We start from the raw sequence: 17,656 nt of genomic DNA on the forward strand, positions 1-17,656 counted from the left end.
TAATCATTGGTAAAAGGACACCTCTGTGCTTTGGTTACACCCACCTGCAGAAAACACAACAGCTGCTTATTAGTATGTAACACCACCATCCACCCTGCTGCAAACACCTGAAGCTGGTGGGGGACTTGCAGATTAACTCTTCTGGTTATTTTAAATTTAGTGTGTCCAAGCTACGAGATGGCATCACAGGAGCTCTGAGGAGAAATGTGTAACTTTTAATGACAGCTTGTGAAGAGTGAAGGCTTCTTGCCTTTGAAGTAGTAGTTCCTCTGTGATGTTTTGGATTCATGCACTGTTAACTCATTGCTTTCAGACCCAGCAATTCCCATGTGTTGCTTGGTGATTTCCATCTCAGCCACTCAGATACCTCGCTTGATGTCTGTCTGGGGTGTAGCTTGGAACATCTAATAGAAAATATATTCAGGGGTTTAAGGCTCTGGGAAATTTTAATATTTCACATGTTATTTGCAAACTTCATGATTGTGATATGAGAATGCAAATAATAACATAATTGTTTGCCTTATTCTCTTGTCCGAAGAGCTCCTGATATAGGAGGCTGAGTGACAGATGAAGGTGTGTTTAGGTTCTTTGTCAAACTTGTATTGACCATTTTTAAAATGCCTTTTGAGTGAGAACACATTCAGCTTGTTCAAGTTTTGAAATGGGTGGGAGAAGTGAGTTGTGAGACTAATGAAGGCTGATGTGATTATCCTTGTTCCACAGGGCTTTCTTTTTCCTTTTATTTATTTGATTTAAATGTCTTGGAATGCTTCAACCACAGGCAACTGAGATCTACACTGATTAGGTCTATGCCAGATACTAAATGTCCTTTGTAATGGTGCACTTTCCTTGTTGTACAGAGTTAGGCTGACATCAGGAAATTATGGTCCTTATTCAGCTCTTGGGTGTGTAATCTCAGGATTTAGGAGTCAGGTCTGTCTGTCAGGGCATCTCAATGAGCATAATGCTGCACTTTAAGGTCTTGCTTTTGGTAGCAACCTTTAACTTTCTTTAAAGTAAGTACATACATATGTTGGAATAAATTTTCCACATGATGTTTGCAGTGACTTTAAAGAAGTGACACATTGATGTAGAAAAGTCTAAGATCTCTTTGACAACATGAGACATTATCAATAGATAATGAAGATGTTTGTCTTATTTTTATTTAGTGCTGCTTCTACTATAATTATTAGTATTTTAAGCAAACTTTGTTTAGTCATTGAGTCAGAGAGCTTTACTTTTACTAAATATGACTTCTTTTTATTAAAGTTGCAGATCTTACTCTTGCCATATGCAGCTAATTTTCCTTTGGGGGGAAAAAGCTTGTTACTTTTTTAGTGGAGCAATCTGTTACCTTGTCTGTAGTCTGTGAAGTCAGTGCAATTCTAATTTGCATCAGCTAATAAAAAATGTGTGGGTTTTAAAGTGAAAATCATGCAAAAATTTAGAAGAAAAAAAAAGGTGAACGACTGATCATCTATGCGAAAAAAACAAGGCTAGAAATGTGATCAAATTAGGTCATGGCAGTGCAGTTTTGTGCAGGGCTGGGAGCATATCTGAAGACCTTGTATTGCTTTATCTTGGGAAGCAAAGCTCTTGGAAAATGCGCATAAGAGGGATGAAAAGAGCTTTTTTTCATCCCCTTCTTTGAGGCATCGTCAGGAAAGCACGATTTCATGTTGCATTGAGTGGCAGAAATTTTAACTTCAGCTAAAAGCTGCACAGTTCATGTAACTGTTCTGGTTGCAGGAGAAAGGAGTCACAGTTGGGTTTGTGTGATCTGCTGTACAATTAAGTGTTTAATGGGTTTATTGTTTGCTATATTGCAGTGCTCACGCAGGACAAGGGGCCTGTCACTAAAGGCTGCAGCCAAAGGAAATGAAAGGTCAGAGAGAGGTGTACAAAGAATTAATGAAATAACACCGAGTCCAGGCTGTGAGAAATGATCTGGGACTGATCCTGTTAAATGCAGGTGACAAGGAAGGAGGATAAGGAGGGTTAGTCTGACGGAGGAATCTGGGTAGGGATCATAGCTGGTGTTGGGTAAACCTTGATACTAAAAGGGTAGTTTTTACATATGAAGAAAAGGGTGAAGATTTTTGAGGTGGTGGCATTTTGCTTGTATGGTGAAGGTGTCTTTAGCTGTTCATGAAACAGAGCTGTGTCAGCTTGAGCTGTCACGTGGGGGAGAGGACACTGGCTGGTGGCACCAAAATCCAGCTGAAGGACAGGAGTCAATGCTCTTTGTGCTCAGGTTTTATTCTTTGGATAGGGAAACAGAGATGGGGTGGAGATTTAAAAAAAAAAATCAAAACATTTAGAAAAAAAAACAAAACCAAAAAACCAACAAAACAACTAAAATCCCTCAAAACCAAACAAAAATATCACAAAAATGGTTTGGGAAGAACTAAGTGGATCCTGAATGTTTTTCCTGGCATCTGACTCCCGCAGGGAGAGGTTGAGCAGTCAGACAGAAATACCTACTGTAACCTTTGCATCCATTCTTGTTCCATCCAGGAGCAGATATATGTAATCCTTACAGAAGAGTTTAGACCATTCCTTCAAGGTTTGCTCCAGAGAGGAAGCCCATCTCTTGTTTCTCCTGGCTCCCAAAAATATTCTCTGCAGCCTTTTCCTCATGTGGCAGAAGCAAACTCTCCCTACCCCAGCCTCTGGAGGACTCCTTGATAATGGAAGAAAACCCACTTCAGGGTCTCTTCTGACATAACTGCATTAAAATGGGGCATTTTAGCACGAGTACAAAATGAAACTCTCACTTTTATTCTTTGCAACTAATAAGGAATATCATTTTTTTAAGGGGTAGCAGGTTGTTTGACACACATGGGCACAGGAGATTATGAACAGTGAAGACAATGAAGAGTGGAACATCCATCAAAGAGTAACAACATCTGATAAGGTAATTCAGGACCACATTGAATTTATCCTGTTGTACTTGCAAAATCAATTAAGTAACTGTTGTTGTCCTCCATTTTCATGGCACTGTACAATCATTATAACCAAGAATATATAAGTACATTCTTCCCCCCTGTGCTTCATTTAGTTTTTTTCAACTTCCACGCAGAAAGCCAATGTGTAACAACCCAAATGCATGCTGTGTTCTGAGTGAGATTGATTGCAGTTGCAAAACATTAAATATTAAATGCCAAAGGGCTACTTCCAGTAGTCCTCCTTCCCTTCTCCAAAGATTGATGTCTTAAATGGGGATTTGCAAACAGGATTTTTAAATGATCTATGGAGCAGAAGTGAAAATGTTTTCGAAGCTGGTGTGTACCTAAAACTATCCTGAAACCTTTAATGTTATGGTTAAGTGTTCTTGTAATTTGAATTTCATTGCTTGCCATAGGGGTGAGATGGAAGAGTGGGTATTTACAGAAACTGTGCAAGTGATAAAAGGAGCTGCCTGACTTTGTCTTCTGTTTTGTATGTTTTAGTACTTATGTACTTTAGTACCAGCTAATTTGAATAAGCTCTGCTAGTCACATGCAACATATGGGGCCAATGCCAATTTTTTATAATGCTGCATTACAAATATACCCACCAGCTGAGAAGTGTGAGAGAGAGAGAGAGAGCTTTGCTTTTTCTTAACCAACTGTCTTCATGGAGAGTTGCAGGGGGGATGCTGCTGCCCCCTTAAATGAGAAATCCCATTTCACTTCATCTCTTCAGTCATCCCACCTCCTTCCGTAGCATTTTGTCCAACTGTCTTGACCTTGATTTTCAGGATCACATGAGGTCTTGTAAGTATTAGTCCTTTACAAAAAAGGACTGTAAAAATGGCAGCAGAAAGTTTGTCTGTATTAACTTTTGAACAGATATTCTCAGTTTGAGGAAAAACTAGATATTGTAGATAATCAGAAATTAGGGCTAAAGGGACACAGTCTGAATTATTATTTTTTAAGGCTTTCCTATGACTTATTATCAGTTAGGCTCTACAGTCAGTTTTCACCTGCAAATCCAAAGAAAGATCTGATTCTTATGGCTGGAATTTCATTAACAGTGCTGTTAGTGGTGTGATGCAGAATCAAGGCAAGCTTGCTGTCCTGTAGGTGAGCGTGTTCTGAAGTGCTAATTGGAGTTTAGAAAAGAGCTTAGCAAAAGCTTATTAGAGTCAATAGAAATACTTCCATTGCCATCAGATTAACCAAGTTTGATTTTTGGAATATGCTGCAAAAGCTGACCTGGTGAGTTAGCAGTTGCTGCTTTGTAAATCCCCTTTCCTTCCAGTCTCAGATAATGAAGTTCACACTGTAAAACAAAACAAAGCCAGTTCCTGAGCCATGTATAACATATGGAGCTGAAAAGTCTTCTTTAATAACCCTGTGCTGAAGTAGTGATTGTTGCCATACATGGTAAGTTGGAGCATTTATAAATGTCAAAGACAGGCATTTGCTGTGTGTCATTTCCATATTTGCAGTGTAAGTAGGGTCACTGGAGTTACCTGTTAATTATGAGTTTATATCTCTCCAAAAAGCAGATAAATAACTTCTCTGCTGTGGGCACAACGAGGTTATAGAAGAGCAAATCCAGAGCTGTGTCTTTATCTGCAGAGATGGCAGTGATTGATGTCTTCACTTTTCTCTTGTCTGTGTGTATATCTGGATCCCAGGAAAACAAGTGCCCAGTGGGATATGGGGAGTTGATTGCAATGTCTTTTGAGTGACCTGTGGATCACGAGGATCTGGAAATCCTTAGGATATTTATGTAAAGGAAGGTTTAGGTGATGGTGTGGGTTGACATCCTAATACACCAAGCTTACTGGAAATTTTAAGTTTTGTCTTCAGGACTTTTCTTTGTAGTTTAATCTTGATTAACTTTGCAGGAGTTTAAATACATTCCTCTTTTTAATCTTCTAGTTCTGTGTTAATATCCATTGCAACAGGTCTTGAATATTCTCTGAGTCTCCTATTGCTCAGCATTGCCTTTCCCATACCTTGCTTTTATTCTCTCTTCTCATATTCCTTTCCATTCTAGGACTATGGGATATAGTACACAATGTATGTGAAAATGTAAACACTTTGTGTACTGTGGAAGAATCCCTAAATACCTGTTTTTTTCTTGTCCCCAAGTAGAGCTGCAGGTGGGGACTTTTCAAACAGAGCACGGAATATAGTCCTTCCCTCTTTCCCAATGTGTCCTTGTTTCTAGGCTCTTTCACAATGGCTATTTTAGATAACCTTTTGGCCCAGCTCTCATGCTCTGTATCAAGGTAATTATAAATTGAATAGTTCTGGTACCTGTTCTCATGGTGTTTGACAGGGCTGTAGTAACTGCACTTAGGTGTTTTCAGGTCTCATATATTATTATCTTTGTGTTTGATTTTTGCAATGTAGAAGTTCTTTGCAGCCTTTATATACTAAGTAAGAAGTGCACAAGCCAGAATACAGAATGTAGACTCTAATTAAAAAAAAAAAAAAGAAGGGTGGAAAGGAAAACAATAAAATTAAAGTTTTCAGTCTGAACATCAATGTTACTAATATTCACGTGCAGTAGGTCACAGGATTATATTAGCAAGATAAAATTATTTTCACTGAAGCTTAGAGGGAATGCATTTCTAGAAAAATAAAGATTATCCTAGTTCAGTTGCAGTAGCAGTGGAGTGCTGTTTCATGCAACAGTTTGAATCATCCATTCAACCAGTATCTCTAGAGTTAGTGACACAGATGTTCTGATTTTTATGTGATTGTTAACTTATGGAGATTTGTCATTTTGTTATTGCAGGTGCTTTTTGTTACTGTAGGTGCTTTCACTGTGAAATGCTGTCATTTCTGAAGAAAATGTTTACTATTTATGATGTGTGAGTGTCCTTTTCTTTTGCAGTTCGGTGATGTGACCCATTTACTGTGATTTCCTAATAACAGATTGTTTGGGTTTTACCCTGTGTGTGACGTGACTTTGGTCAGAATACAGAGAGAATTCTTAACACTGCATTTTATTACAGAGTCACAGAATCACCTGGGTTGGAAAAGACCTCTGAGATCATCGAGTCCAACCTTGACCCAACACCACCTTGTCACCCAGCCCATGGCACTGATGCCTCATCCAGTCTGTCCTTAAACACCTCCAGGGATGGTGACTCCACCCCCTCCCTGGGCAGCCCATTCCAATGGCTGATCATTCCCTCTGTAAAGAATTTCTTCCTGATGTCCAACCTAAACCTCCCCTGGTGCAGTTTAAGGCTGTGCCCTCTTGTCCTACTGCTGGTTGCCTGGGAGCAGAGCCTGATCCCCATCCAGGTACACCCTCCTGTCAGGGAGTTGTGGAGAGTGAGAAGGTCTCCCCTGAGCCTCCTCTTGTCCAGGCTGAGCCCCCCCAGCTCCCTCAGCTGCTCCTCACAGCACCTGTGCTCCAGTCCCTTCACCAGCTCTGTTGCCCTTCTTTGAACACACTCCAGCAGCTCAATGTCCTTCCTGAACTGAGGGGCCCAGAGCTCGGCCCAGCCCTGACTTATTTCCAAGATACCTCTTTCCTTGTCCCAATCCTAATTTCTTCACGCCTCCTATTGCTCCAAGGTGACCAGTGTGCCCTCATGAGGCTCCTGTAGAAGCCAGATCCAGCTAGGATGTTACACCATCACTGCCGGAGGAACCCTGAGCTACAGGAAGAGTTGCAGATCCAGGCTGCGGTGGCCGCCGGCGATGTCCACACCGTGCGCAAGATGCTGGAGCAGGGATACTCTCCCAACGGTCGGGATGCCAACGGCTGGACTTTGCTTCATTTCTCTGCAGCAAGAGGGAAGGAGAGATGTGTCCGTGTTTTCCTTGAACATGGAGGTGAGTCGCCCCGGGGAGAAAAATCTTCATGTCCCACTCACTGCTTTCCATCCCAGTTTTCACTGCAGGACTCCCCAGCACTGATGAGGTACCAGACTGCTGATTATTTCTTGTAATTATTTTGTTCTTTGCAGAAGTGATTCATCTCTGTTTACTTCTGATGCACACTCTGAATGAAGCCATAGATTAGCTTTATATCTTAATACCTTGCCTTTTTATCCCCCACCTCTCTAGAATTGCCTAGGAATTGTTAAAAGAATGAATAAGCGTTATGAAAATAGGGCAGAAGGGCTCATTATAAAATTAAATGCGCTCACAGCACTCCCTCCAAGCTTTTCTTCTCTGGTAGGGGGTATTTTTAGAAGAAGGCAGATCCTTGAAATTAAATCTTAGGGAAGTTTGTTTCAGAATTCTAAAGCAAATTAGCAAGTTGCATTAAAGACAAAATTTCCTTATGCTTTTTAACAGAGCTTACTCAACTTTAAAGAAACAGTACTCTGTGCAAGGACTTTAGTGCCAGCTCATCCAGATGAGTTTACAGATCTCCTGCATCCATCCATGTTGTAACTTTATTTCAAGAACTCGTGGAGTTTTATTGGTTTAAGTGATACTCATGTGGGTGATGATTTTTATCCCTCAGGTGGTACAGTCAGAATTTCTTACTGCTTTATCATCTTACAGGGCTGGCTAAAGTTTTAGAAATTGATGGTTTTAATCTTTGAATGTGATACTGGAGAGGAAAGGTACAAATCAGTAGATATTCTCCACATTCTGATTAGTGCTCTTAAAGAACAGCATCCTCCAGCTCAGCACTGTTCTTACCAAATGAATTCTGAACTGAGGTGTTTTCAGTCCCAAGGAAACTGAAATTATCTCTTTGATTCTTTGTGTATCTGAGGCCATATGGGCCCCTTTTTTCTGTCACAGTGTTTGTCAGCTGCTTGGATCACCCTGAAAATGGAATGGGGCATTAATAGGCTGTGGTAGTGACACAACTAGTGGTGTGTTGCTTAAAAGCAGTGGTGAAATACAGCCTGAGCAACTGGACCCTGTGGATATACCTACTACAGATTGTAACCACATAGAAAGGGCAAAGCCTCATGTCCTTATTGGAAAGGGGGGAAAAAATTCTACTTTTTAACTGTAATATATGTGGATAATCTCAAGCCTTCAGTTTGATAATTCAGAAATTTAAGGCTGTAAGTCAGATATCTTGCTTTTTTACTTTTTATCTGTACATTTAAAGATGATTAGAAAAACACTTCTATATTCCTATGTATTTTCATTTTATGGGTGTAGATATTACGTAGCTGCTGTGCAGTGTTTTGTTGTTATTTTTGTTGTTACTCTCTCCTACATGAAGCACCAGCTGAATGTGATGCCTCATGAAAAGTGCCTGTAATGAAACACCCTTGTCCTGAAGCAGCACAGAGTTGAATCACCAGGATGAGAAAGTTGAGTAACAAATAGTGTGAGGGTTAGTCATCTACAGCAGCTTTCCTGTAGCTGAGCCTCACTTCTGAAAATTGGCACTGCTTTGTGCCTTGCCTTGTTTTCCCTCAAAACAGAGGCATAAAAATAATGAGTATTTAAAACATAATCATGTCACAAATGAGTTAATAAGCAGTGAGTGAGTTGACTCTTGCAAGCTGAGTTAATCACACCAGCCTCATTAGGGAGAGGTTTGTGTCTACCTTTCCTCACATGGCCTCTACTTTTCTCCCTCTGAAGTGGATTATTTTGCTGTTGGTGCTTAATCCCTTGCCAAAAAGATATTGGGGTGAAGGAAAAAGTAGTTTTCTGGTGTGAATCTAATGGTAAAGAGAATATTGAACTGACGATGTATTAGTAATAAATAGCTATTGAGGGGGAGTGTGTGGAGTTCTGGAAGAAAGAGAGAATTGAGGTGCTAGTGGGAAAGAAGTGGTAGTTATGGATGTCCAAAGGGATGGGGAAGCTTAGCAGAACTGGGAATATTTTCACAGGACAGGACTGGGAAAACCACTCTATGTTGTTGCTGAGGGTGGAGTGCTGTGCCTCAGATCTGAGGTGCTGGAAGATTGTTACCAACACAGCCTTGCATGGGAGTGGGATGGAGATGGAGTTTGGCTAATAAAGGCTGAGAAGGAATCTGGTCACTGACCTGGAATTAAAAGGTGGATTCTTATGGGAGTCGTGACCTGGCTGCCTCCTGCTTTTGCTTTTTCTCTTCTCTTCCATCACTGCTCAGCAGCAAAGAAAAGAGCCAGAGGACAGTGCTGTGCATCAGATTGGCTGATTTGAGTGGAGGTGGTGGAACAGGAGGAAGCTTTTTATTATCTCCTGAGCAAAGAGACACAAATAGATGGAGAAAATGCTGAAAAAAAACCAGTCCAGACTAAAGGATGAAGCCAGCAGAAATACCAACTAGATACAGAGGTGATAGGTCAGATTGTAAATATTCTTTAGCAACGGATAAAATGCAGAAAGTTCATCGTAACCATGGAAAAACTTAGTTCTTATGAAAAATAGTGAATTTGACTTCCTTAGTGTATTTGTCTCATTGGAATAAAGTGAAGATTCCATGAAGCCAGCTCTTCCCATCCATGGAAACAATCTGGAGCCACAAACCTCAACAGGAGAGCAACACAAAAGTAGGGAGCACAGTTTTTAGTAATCTTGGATTTTTGTATAACAAACCTTTTCCCCCTTTAGTGTAATTTTTTAATTTTCAGTCTGACATACAGAGACAAACACTGGAAAACAACTATGTTTTATTAATTCCCAACCCCCACTGTTAATGTTGCAACAAGCTAAAGTTAAAAGTGTGCAGTGAGCTGTCCCTTGGTGATGTTTTCCCTGAGCAGGACAGTTCCTGGTTGCTCATATTAAAGTGAAGAAAAGATCCACTAAAGCTCCTGGAAATTGAAGAGTAAAAGAAAGAAGTAGCCTAAGAACCCTTTTTATTTATTTTTAGTCTTGGCTTCAAGGTATCTAAATTTTAGTGAGGTCAAGCAGAATCTGGGAGGATCTAGAGAACAGCAAATGCTCACCCCCCCTAAGCTCCTGAAGTGTTTCTGTCTCTGAGCAGTAATGCTTTCCTGGACAGCTTTTATATCAGTGTTACCTCAGGAAATTCAAAACAGAAGCTACATGTAGCCATGTTTCTAAACCTTGTGGTCAGAAGTAAGCCTTAGTTGGGGGAAATAAGCTTGAAATAATATAAAGTAGTTTATGAAGCCAGAGCTTTGTTTTCTTGGCTTCCCAAATTAGACTGGGATAGAGTGACCTCAGGAAGATGTCAAGAAAGAGGGGAAACTGTCCCACCAAGCTGGGAATTGAAACTGTAAAATATTAGACTCTTGTTTAGGAAACTATATATCCTCTAGATTATAGTACTGGAAAAGAATTTCATTAACAGTAGAGTTTAAGTTACTAGTTTAGGTGCCCGACTTTAACATGAAATAAAATAATCTGAGTATCATTCAGTGTTGCAAATTTTCCATCTCAAGTGAGCTTTATTGCAGTAATTGGTACCCTTGGTGAGCAGTTCAAGGTTTCTGCCATTGTGTTATGTCTGATATTTAAGAACTTTAGAAGTGACCAAATACAGTTTTAGATTCTGCTCTCCTCAAATTAATGGGAAGCTTGGAAGGAAATAATTGTTTGACAGTCGTGGTGGAGACCAGATATGCTGGCAAGTGCTGGCTTAATCCCTTTTTAGCTAAATATACTCATTCCAGGTAATTTTTTTACCCCTCTGCAGATTCTAAAAAGTGAGATGAGAGTCATTCCCAATTAATTTTTACCTCGCTTGTGTTCCAGGGGGAGAGAGTTACTTTACAACATGATACCTTTTAAAAAACCCAGCAAAACCCCCCACAACAATCCAGGTTCTTCAGGCAACATCAGCTTTGTGGTGTTATTTTTACTAAGACAGGGTCTGAAAGGAGGGAGTTTGTGTGCAACTTAACGCAGGTCCAAACTTGTGAAGTTCGAAAGTTTTCCAGGAGGTGGCAGCAGGACATTGATGGAACAGCAACAGCCCTTTCGAGCTTGTTCAAATCCTTTCCCTAATCCCGGGGCAGGCTGGCATTGGCTCACTAGAAGTCCATAATCATAATGGGAATTACAGTATTTTTTTCACGAGGTTTTTCAAACGGATTCGTTTTTGGAAGGTTGTTTGCGTTGCCTGGTTGCCCAGCTGAGAGGCTTTTTTTCCCCTGTCCTTGCTGAGACACCTCTCAATGGTTTGTTGGCTTTAATTGTCAAAACCAGTGATGTTTTGGGAGTAGGGAGAGCGTGCAAAGTGCTTAAAACAATAGGTAAAGGGCATCTTTATTTTGCAAGGGGATTGTTTGGCTTGGAGTACAAGTGGTATAAAAATGCATCTACATGCACACACAAAAGTTGGGGCATATCTGCTTGAATTTGGAAATGGCATTGACTGAACTTGGGGCAGTGTCCTGCATTTGGGGTAGAAATGATTGACTTGCATACCCTGTGCTGCACGGGAGCAAGGAGGCACAAGATGAATATTATTTCTATTAAAAAACTTCTTTTTTGGTGGAAAATGGCCCTGACTGCTGCTGTGTCCTTTCCTTTATGTCCATCTTCCTCCCTAATTCTCAGAATGTGTTACCCCTCTGCACCTTAACCCTCGTGCTCATGCTACCCCCTTTATTTATCACCACTCAGAAGATAATGTAGGATGGTCTGAGCAGTGTGAAGAGAGAGACCCTGGGAGCAGCAAGCATCACTTTGAAATAGTATCCTTGTCTTTAGTGAGTGTGTGGGTTGTGCTGACTCTTTGCTGTACTTTGGACACTGTCACGGGGCAGGTGAGGAACCTCCTGTTCATTCCCTGACTGCATTTTCCTGCCCAGCATCCATTGCTGCAGCCCAGGTTGGTGTGACTTTACAGGGCACTCAGACTTGTCACAGCAGACTAGGAAAGCTGTCACCAGAGAAGGACTAAACTTTCCTTAATCTACCTCTTGCTATTTCTGTGTTTATTCCTATTCTGTGCACTAGAGGCAGTTCTCACATCTTATTTCTCTCTGTGGTCAGGCTGTATTAGTATTTATGTTGGATTTTGTTTGTTTGTTTGTTTGTTTGTTTTCTTCCCCTCAGACTTCACTTTACATTTAAAAATATCCTTGAAGTTGCCTGATCACCTTTGCAGCTGTATTTTCAACTGGTTCTTGCCAGCTTTTTTATTTTGGTGTGATGTCTATCTCAGGGTTATCTGGGTATGATCACAGTAGGTTGGGAAGCTTATTCCTGTTTTGTGTTAGCACCTTTGTGTGTTCAGGTGTGTTCAGACTAAGGTAGCCTGCAGTTAATATTGTGTTGTGATCTTAGAGCAGGTCTGCTGGTATCTTGTGCAGATGGTATCTAACTTAGGTTGGGAAGGTGTTCAAACTTCCAAAAGCAGCATCTACAGATGGTGGAAGGAGAAACCTCCCAGCCTGGCTTGTTCTCTGGGCTGAGAAATGGCACCTTGCCTTGGGTAATTAATTAGTTACTTGCTGTACAAGTTTGGGTGTCCTGAGGAAATTAAGTAAATTGATTTATTTTAATTTTTAAAATCATAAATCACTCTGAGTTTTTGTGCTGTGTTAAGGGGGAAATAAATCTGTGTAATTACCTGTGTTCTGCACTAATATGCACACCTTTCAGAAGTGGGTGCTTACGTTCTCGTAAAAAAAAAAAAAATCTTAAATTTTTGTGAAACTGTATATTCAGAACAAATTCTGAACAGATTCATCATCTCCAAAAACAGACTTTATCAAGATAATCTAAAATAACATATATCCTACATGCTTTGGAAATCCTGCAGACCACAGAGAAACATTTTACCTAATACAGCATTACACCCTAAAAACAATACTGGGCTGCCAGACCACAAAACATCCGCAATTTGGGACAGCAGATGTTTCTACACATGCTTCTTTTTAAGACCAAGAAGCAACACAGGGGAAAATAAAAAAGCTGAATATTGAGAAAGAAATGTAGTATTGTAGAGCTGGAGGAAAACTGGATGGACAGGGAGATTTGAGTAATTAGCCTAAGAGTTGTGAGGAAGATGTGGAAAAGTATTTGTGAAAAGGAAGCATATGGATATGAAAGAAAAAGTCTTTTGTGTGTGTGTGTGTGTGTGTGTAAATAATATTAAGTAAAATTTTAACTTTGTCTTAAAAATAGAACAAAAAAATCCTGTCATGCTATGCCTAAAAAGAGGGAAAAGCAAAGAGTTCTGCCTCGTGTTCTTGTAATTCCCTTTATTTCATGAAGGACTGCTTTTTCTAGCTCAAACGATTTGAATCACTTCTGCTTAAATCTTTTGCACATTCCATGTCCATTTAGACTTTTGCTTTAAAAGGGGAATAATTTAAAACAACTTTGTTCAAGTGGGCTTTTGCAGGACTGCTTATTACCATTAAGTCTATTGTGAAGATTCTGATTTGCACTCTATGGTGTTACACTCTAATACTGACTCTTAAGTTCATTGTATGTGAGCAGCTTTACAGTAGGTACTGTCTGTTCTAAATGCATTTAACAATTACTGTTTGATATGCTTTATTTTCTTTTTTCTTTTCTTTTTTCTTTCTTTCTTTTTTCTTCTCTCCTTTCTTTTCTTCTCTCCTTTCTTTTCTTCTCTCCTTTCTTTTCTTCTCTCCTTTCTTTTCTTCTCTCCTTTCTTTTCTTCTCTCCTTTCTTTTCTTCTCTCCTTTCTTTTCTTCTCTCCTTTCTTTTCTTCTCTCCTTTCTTTTCTTCTCTCCTTTTTTCCTTTTTCTTTTATTTTTCTTCTTTCCTGTCTTCTTTTCTTTCTTCCTTTTTCTTTTCTTTTTCTTTTCTTTTTTCTTTTCTGTTTATTTCCCTTTTTTCTTTTTCTTTTCTTTTTTTTCTTTTCTGTTTATTTCGCTTTTTTCTCTTCTTTTTCTCTTTTTCTCTTTTTTCCTTTTTTCCCTTTCTTCTCTTTTTTTCTCTTTTCCCCCTTTTTCTCTTCTTTTTTTTCTCTTTTTTCTCTTCTTTTTTTCTCTTCTTTTTTCTCTTCTTTTTTTCCTCTTCTTTTTTCCTCTTCTTTTTTCCTCTTCTTTTTTTCCTCTTCTTTTTTTCCTCTTCTTTTTTTCTCTTCTTTTTTCCTCTTCTTTTTTCCTCTTCTTTTTTTCCTCTTCTTTTTTTCCTCTTCTTTTTTTCCTCTTCTTTTTTTCCTCTTCTTTTTTTCCTCTTCTTTTTTTCCTCTTCTTTTTTTCCTCTTCTTTTTTTCCTCTTCTTTTTTTCCTCTTCTTTTTTTCCTCTTCTTTTTTTCCTCTTCTTTTTTTCCTCTTCTTTTTTTCCTCTTCTTTTTTTCCTCTTCTTTTTTTCCTCTTCTTTTTTTCCTCTTCTTTTTTTCCTCTTCTTTTTTTCCTCTTCTTTTTTTCCTCTTCTTTTTTTCCTCTTCTTTTTTTCCTCTTCTTTTTTTCCTCTTCTTTTTCTCCTCTTCTTTTTCTCCTCTTCTTTTTTCCTCTTCTTTTTTCCTCTTCTTTTTTTCCTCTTCTTTTTTTCCCCTTCTTTTTCTCTTCTTTTTTTTTCCTTTCATTTTCTTTCCAGTGCCAGATCACCGTAACGCCTCCTGATTCCTCTTAAATTTTCTCTTCCCTTCAGCTGATCCCACGGTGAAGGACCTGATCGGCGGCTTCACGGCCCTGCACTACGCGGCCATGCACGGCCGGGCGCGGATCGCGCGCCTCATGCTGGAATCCGACTACAGGAGCGACATCATCAACGCCAAGAGCAACGACGGCTGGACTCCCCTGCACGTCGCGGCCCACTACGGCAGGGACTCCTTTGTCAGGCTCCTCCTGGAGTTCAAGGCTGAGGTTGATCCGCTCAGCGATAAAGGTACTACCCCACTCCAGCTGGCCATTATCCGGGAGAGGTCAAGCTGTGTGAAAATCCTCCTGGATCACAATGCCAACATCGACATTCAGAACGGTTTCCTGTTGCGATACGCTGTGATCAAAAGCAATCACTCCTACTGCCGAATGTTCCTCCAGAGAGGGGCCGACACAAACTTGGGTCGCTTGGAAGATGGACAGACACCCTTACACTTGTCTGCTCTTAGAGATGATGTGCTTTGTGCACAAATGTTGTATAATTACGGAGCAGACACTAACACAAGGAACTATGAAGGACAGACCCCACTGGCTGTTTCAATAAGTATTTCTGGAAGTAGCCGACCCTGTCTGGATTTCTTACAAGAAGTGACAAGTATGTATGTAAGAGAAGTTAATCACAGGACACAATGTCCTCTTAAAAACCTTCTTTGAATTTAGCCCCAGAAAAAAAAAAATGCTTGCTCTCTGCCCCTTGATGCTATTTAAGTGCACTAGAAAATTTCTGGGAAGGTGAAGGGATTGTGATACTGGGAATCCTTTCCTCGGCAAAGGTGCTGGTGTTAAGTATATTTCATTTAATTATTTTTGTTTAAATATCTACAGGAAGCTTTCTTTTTAAAAAGAGCGAACTGTAAAATCTCATTTTATTAACGACCTTAGCACGTAAGATGTTTGGGGTTTGTTTTCTTGTTTGTTTAGGCTTTTTTTAGTGTCTTTTGTTGTTTTATTGCCACACAGATCCCCTGCAGTTGCTGGCTTTTCCCTCTGCACTACGAGGAGGGCAGGAAAGAGCTTTGGCTGCTTTGTGTTCTCCCACATTCTCTCTCCTTCCCTTCCCTAAACCAGACAACAAAATGCCATAGTTCATCCCTGCAACTTGAAGGGGTTTCATGTGCTGTGTAGCTTTGATTTGATTTTGTTGGTGTCTTTGAAATATGAGAGATTTTAACTTGTTATGGCTTCTGATACTTAGAAATAAGTATTTGACTCCTAATATTCAGGTCACTTTTGATGAGTAGTTTTTGGTGTACTAGATCAACTCTAAGTTTTCTCTTCCTCTCTCAACATGGAATGCTGTAATAGTGTTTCATAATTACAGTACTGCCTGAAGCATTTAGGAATTGCTGATTAGCATTTAGCAGAGTTTGCCAATTCAAACATGTTAAGATGGCTTGATAAATTATTATCCAACTAGAATGATCTTTGCACTACAGAGGATGGGGTATTTCATGTAGCCCTTTTTTCCCCCTAAAACTCCCTTCTATTTTTTTGGATGTTGTATTTTTTTTTTTAAATGAGAATTAGGCAACAATATAGTCTGTAAAGAAACTGAAAGTCAGTGTGGGCTGGAAGTGAATCAGCTGAGATCTGTTGTCAGTAGCTGACACAAATGAGCATTTGGAATTTCATTTTTGTCTTCATGATTGGTGGTGTTGGTTTTGCTCATACGTGAAATTGGATTTTTGGAAAGGTGGAAGTTGATAATAAGAAATGCAAGTGATTAATAGATTTTTTTGCCTTAATTTTTTCTGCCCCTTCTCATTCAAACACATTTCTTTCAGGTTTCCTTTTTGGGAGCCTCTTTTTGGAGCACTGTCAGGGATTTTAGAGATGATATAATATCCAGACTTGAAATTTTTCCCAGTCTTGGGATGTATCAGTAACCGTGAAGGCTTAGGCTGCTTCCCTGTTTCCTTGATGTCTAAAGACTAATGGGAAGGGGTACTGTAACTTTCAGTTTGCAGATTCCATACCTTAAGGGTTTAATGTTAAATGAGAAGTAGATTTTGCTACAAAAAAAAGAGGCTTTAATTTCTGGCCAGTGTAACAGTGTTGGAACTCTCCCAGTTTTGTGCTAATGGAGGGAGAATTGGGAAAGCAGTGCTGACAAAAACACTCCAGCTCTGTGCTTCTGAGCAAAATAATTATGAATATATGTTTACAAACAGCTATAAACAAACTCTGCTGCTGCCCCTATTATAAATACCCAAACACTGTCTTCCCTGGTTTTCATGAGTAATTACTTTAATAAGATGCTGTATGAGAGATGAGATGGATAAAGAGCGAGCTGGGAATTTGGAAGTGGAGTTCCCAGTTAAGCCTGACTGTGCACAGGGAATTGTTGAGATCTTGTGCTGTAGCACTTTGGGGAAGAAACTTGTTTATGAGTCAATGCAATATGTATTTTCCAGAAGAAAAATTTATGCAGTTTTTAGGGAATTCTTCCCCTGGAATTCTTCCTGAAATACTTTTGTGTTTGGTAACAGTGCCTGGGTCATGGGGCTTAATGGGAATTTCTAGTTTGTTTATTTGAACATTATACTAAGTGCTTAATATAGAAATCCATAGCTGAAAGTTTTATATGTGCACTTGAAGTTTTGAAGAGTGTATTTGATAGTAAAACAGGAACTAGTTTTTATTTTTACAGTAGATTAATGTTTTTAAGCTTAAATATTAATAGATATGAATTATGAAAGTTGATCTGTCTTCAAGTGAAAGCAGATGAACGCTGCATAGAAATGGGATACTCTTTAGTAGTCTGCATGTAAGATGTGAGTGGCTATTTTTTTGTACATGGAAAACGTATTTGTACAGTTTCAGTTCCTCAGAAAACATCATCTGTGAATTTCTTTTTGTTTTGGTAGGTATTTAATCGGTAATAAGGGCAGCCTTTAGCCCAGGTCCCCCGTTGGGAGTGACAGGCAAGAGACCAAGCTCTCAGAAATACTCAGTATTGGCCCTGAGAGTCTGCAAGAAGATATTGGATTTTGGGGTTTGACCCTGAAGGTCTGATATTCTTCCTGGTTACAGGTAGAGATTCCTTTGCTCCTAGAATAATTCCAAGAGGAAGTTATTCTATAGTTGTGTTTCAGTATTTAAGCACACAGCTGGAATTTAGGAACAGCAAAGCTTTTGGTCATGAGTCTGCTGTTGACTTGGTGTTCAGACAGTCACTCATGTATTTTTCTTTTTCCCCTTCTCTCCTTTTTACAACACAGCAAT

At 39.5% G+C, this 17,656-nt stretch overlaps 1 protein-coding gene across 7 annotated transcripts in view; it reads left to right on the top strand.

The window, feature by feature from the left end:
• The window catches only part of ASB7 (ankyrin repeat and SOCS box containing 7), a 30,953-nt gene that overhangs the window by 3,403 nt on the left and 9,894 nt on the right, over nt 1–17,656 (top strand). For 3 of the 7 annotated variants that reach the window (XM_051796823.1, XM_051796828.1, XM_051796824.1), the window contains 3 exons: nt 2,819–2,917; nt 6,531–6,791; nt 14,421–15,026. In XM_051796823.1, coding sequence (XP_051652783.1) covers nt 6,581–6,791; nt 14,421–15,026 — 817 coding nt within the window. In that variant the 5' untranslated portion in view covers nt 2,819–2,917; nt 6,531–6,580. Of the gene's footprint in view, nt 1–1,829; nt 1,886–2,818; nt 2,918–5,739; nt 5,816–6,530; nt 6,792–14,420; nt 15,027–17,298; nt 17,465–17,656 lie in introns of all 7 variants that reach the window. The other 4 variants (XR_007906141.1, XR_007906140.1, XM_051796826.1 and 1 more) reach the window with 3 other exon arrangements.

This window comes from Manacus candei, unplaced genomic scaffold (assembly GCF_025592945.1).
Source record: "Manacus candei isolate 608988 ecotype Guabito, Panama unplaced genomic scaffold, ASM2559294v1 h1tg000046l, whole genome shotgun sequence".
Taxonomy (NCBI): Eukaryota; Metazoa; Chordata; class Aves; order Passeriformes; family Pipridae; genus Manacus; species Manacus candei.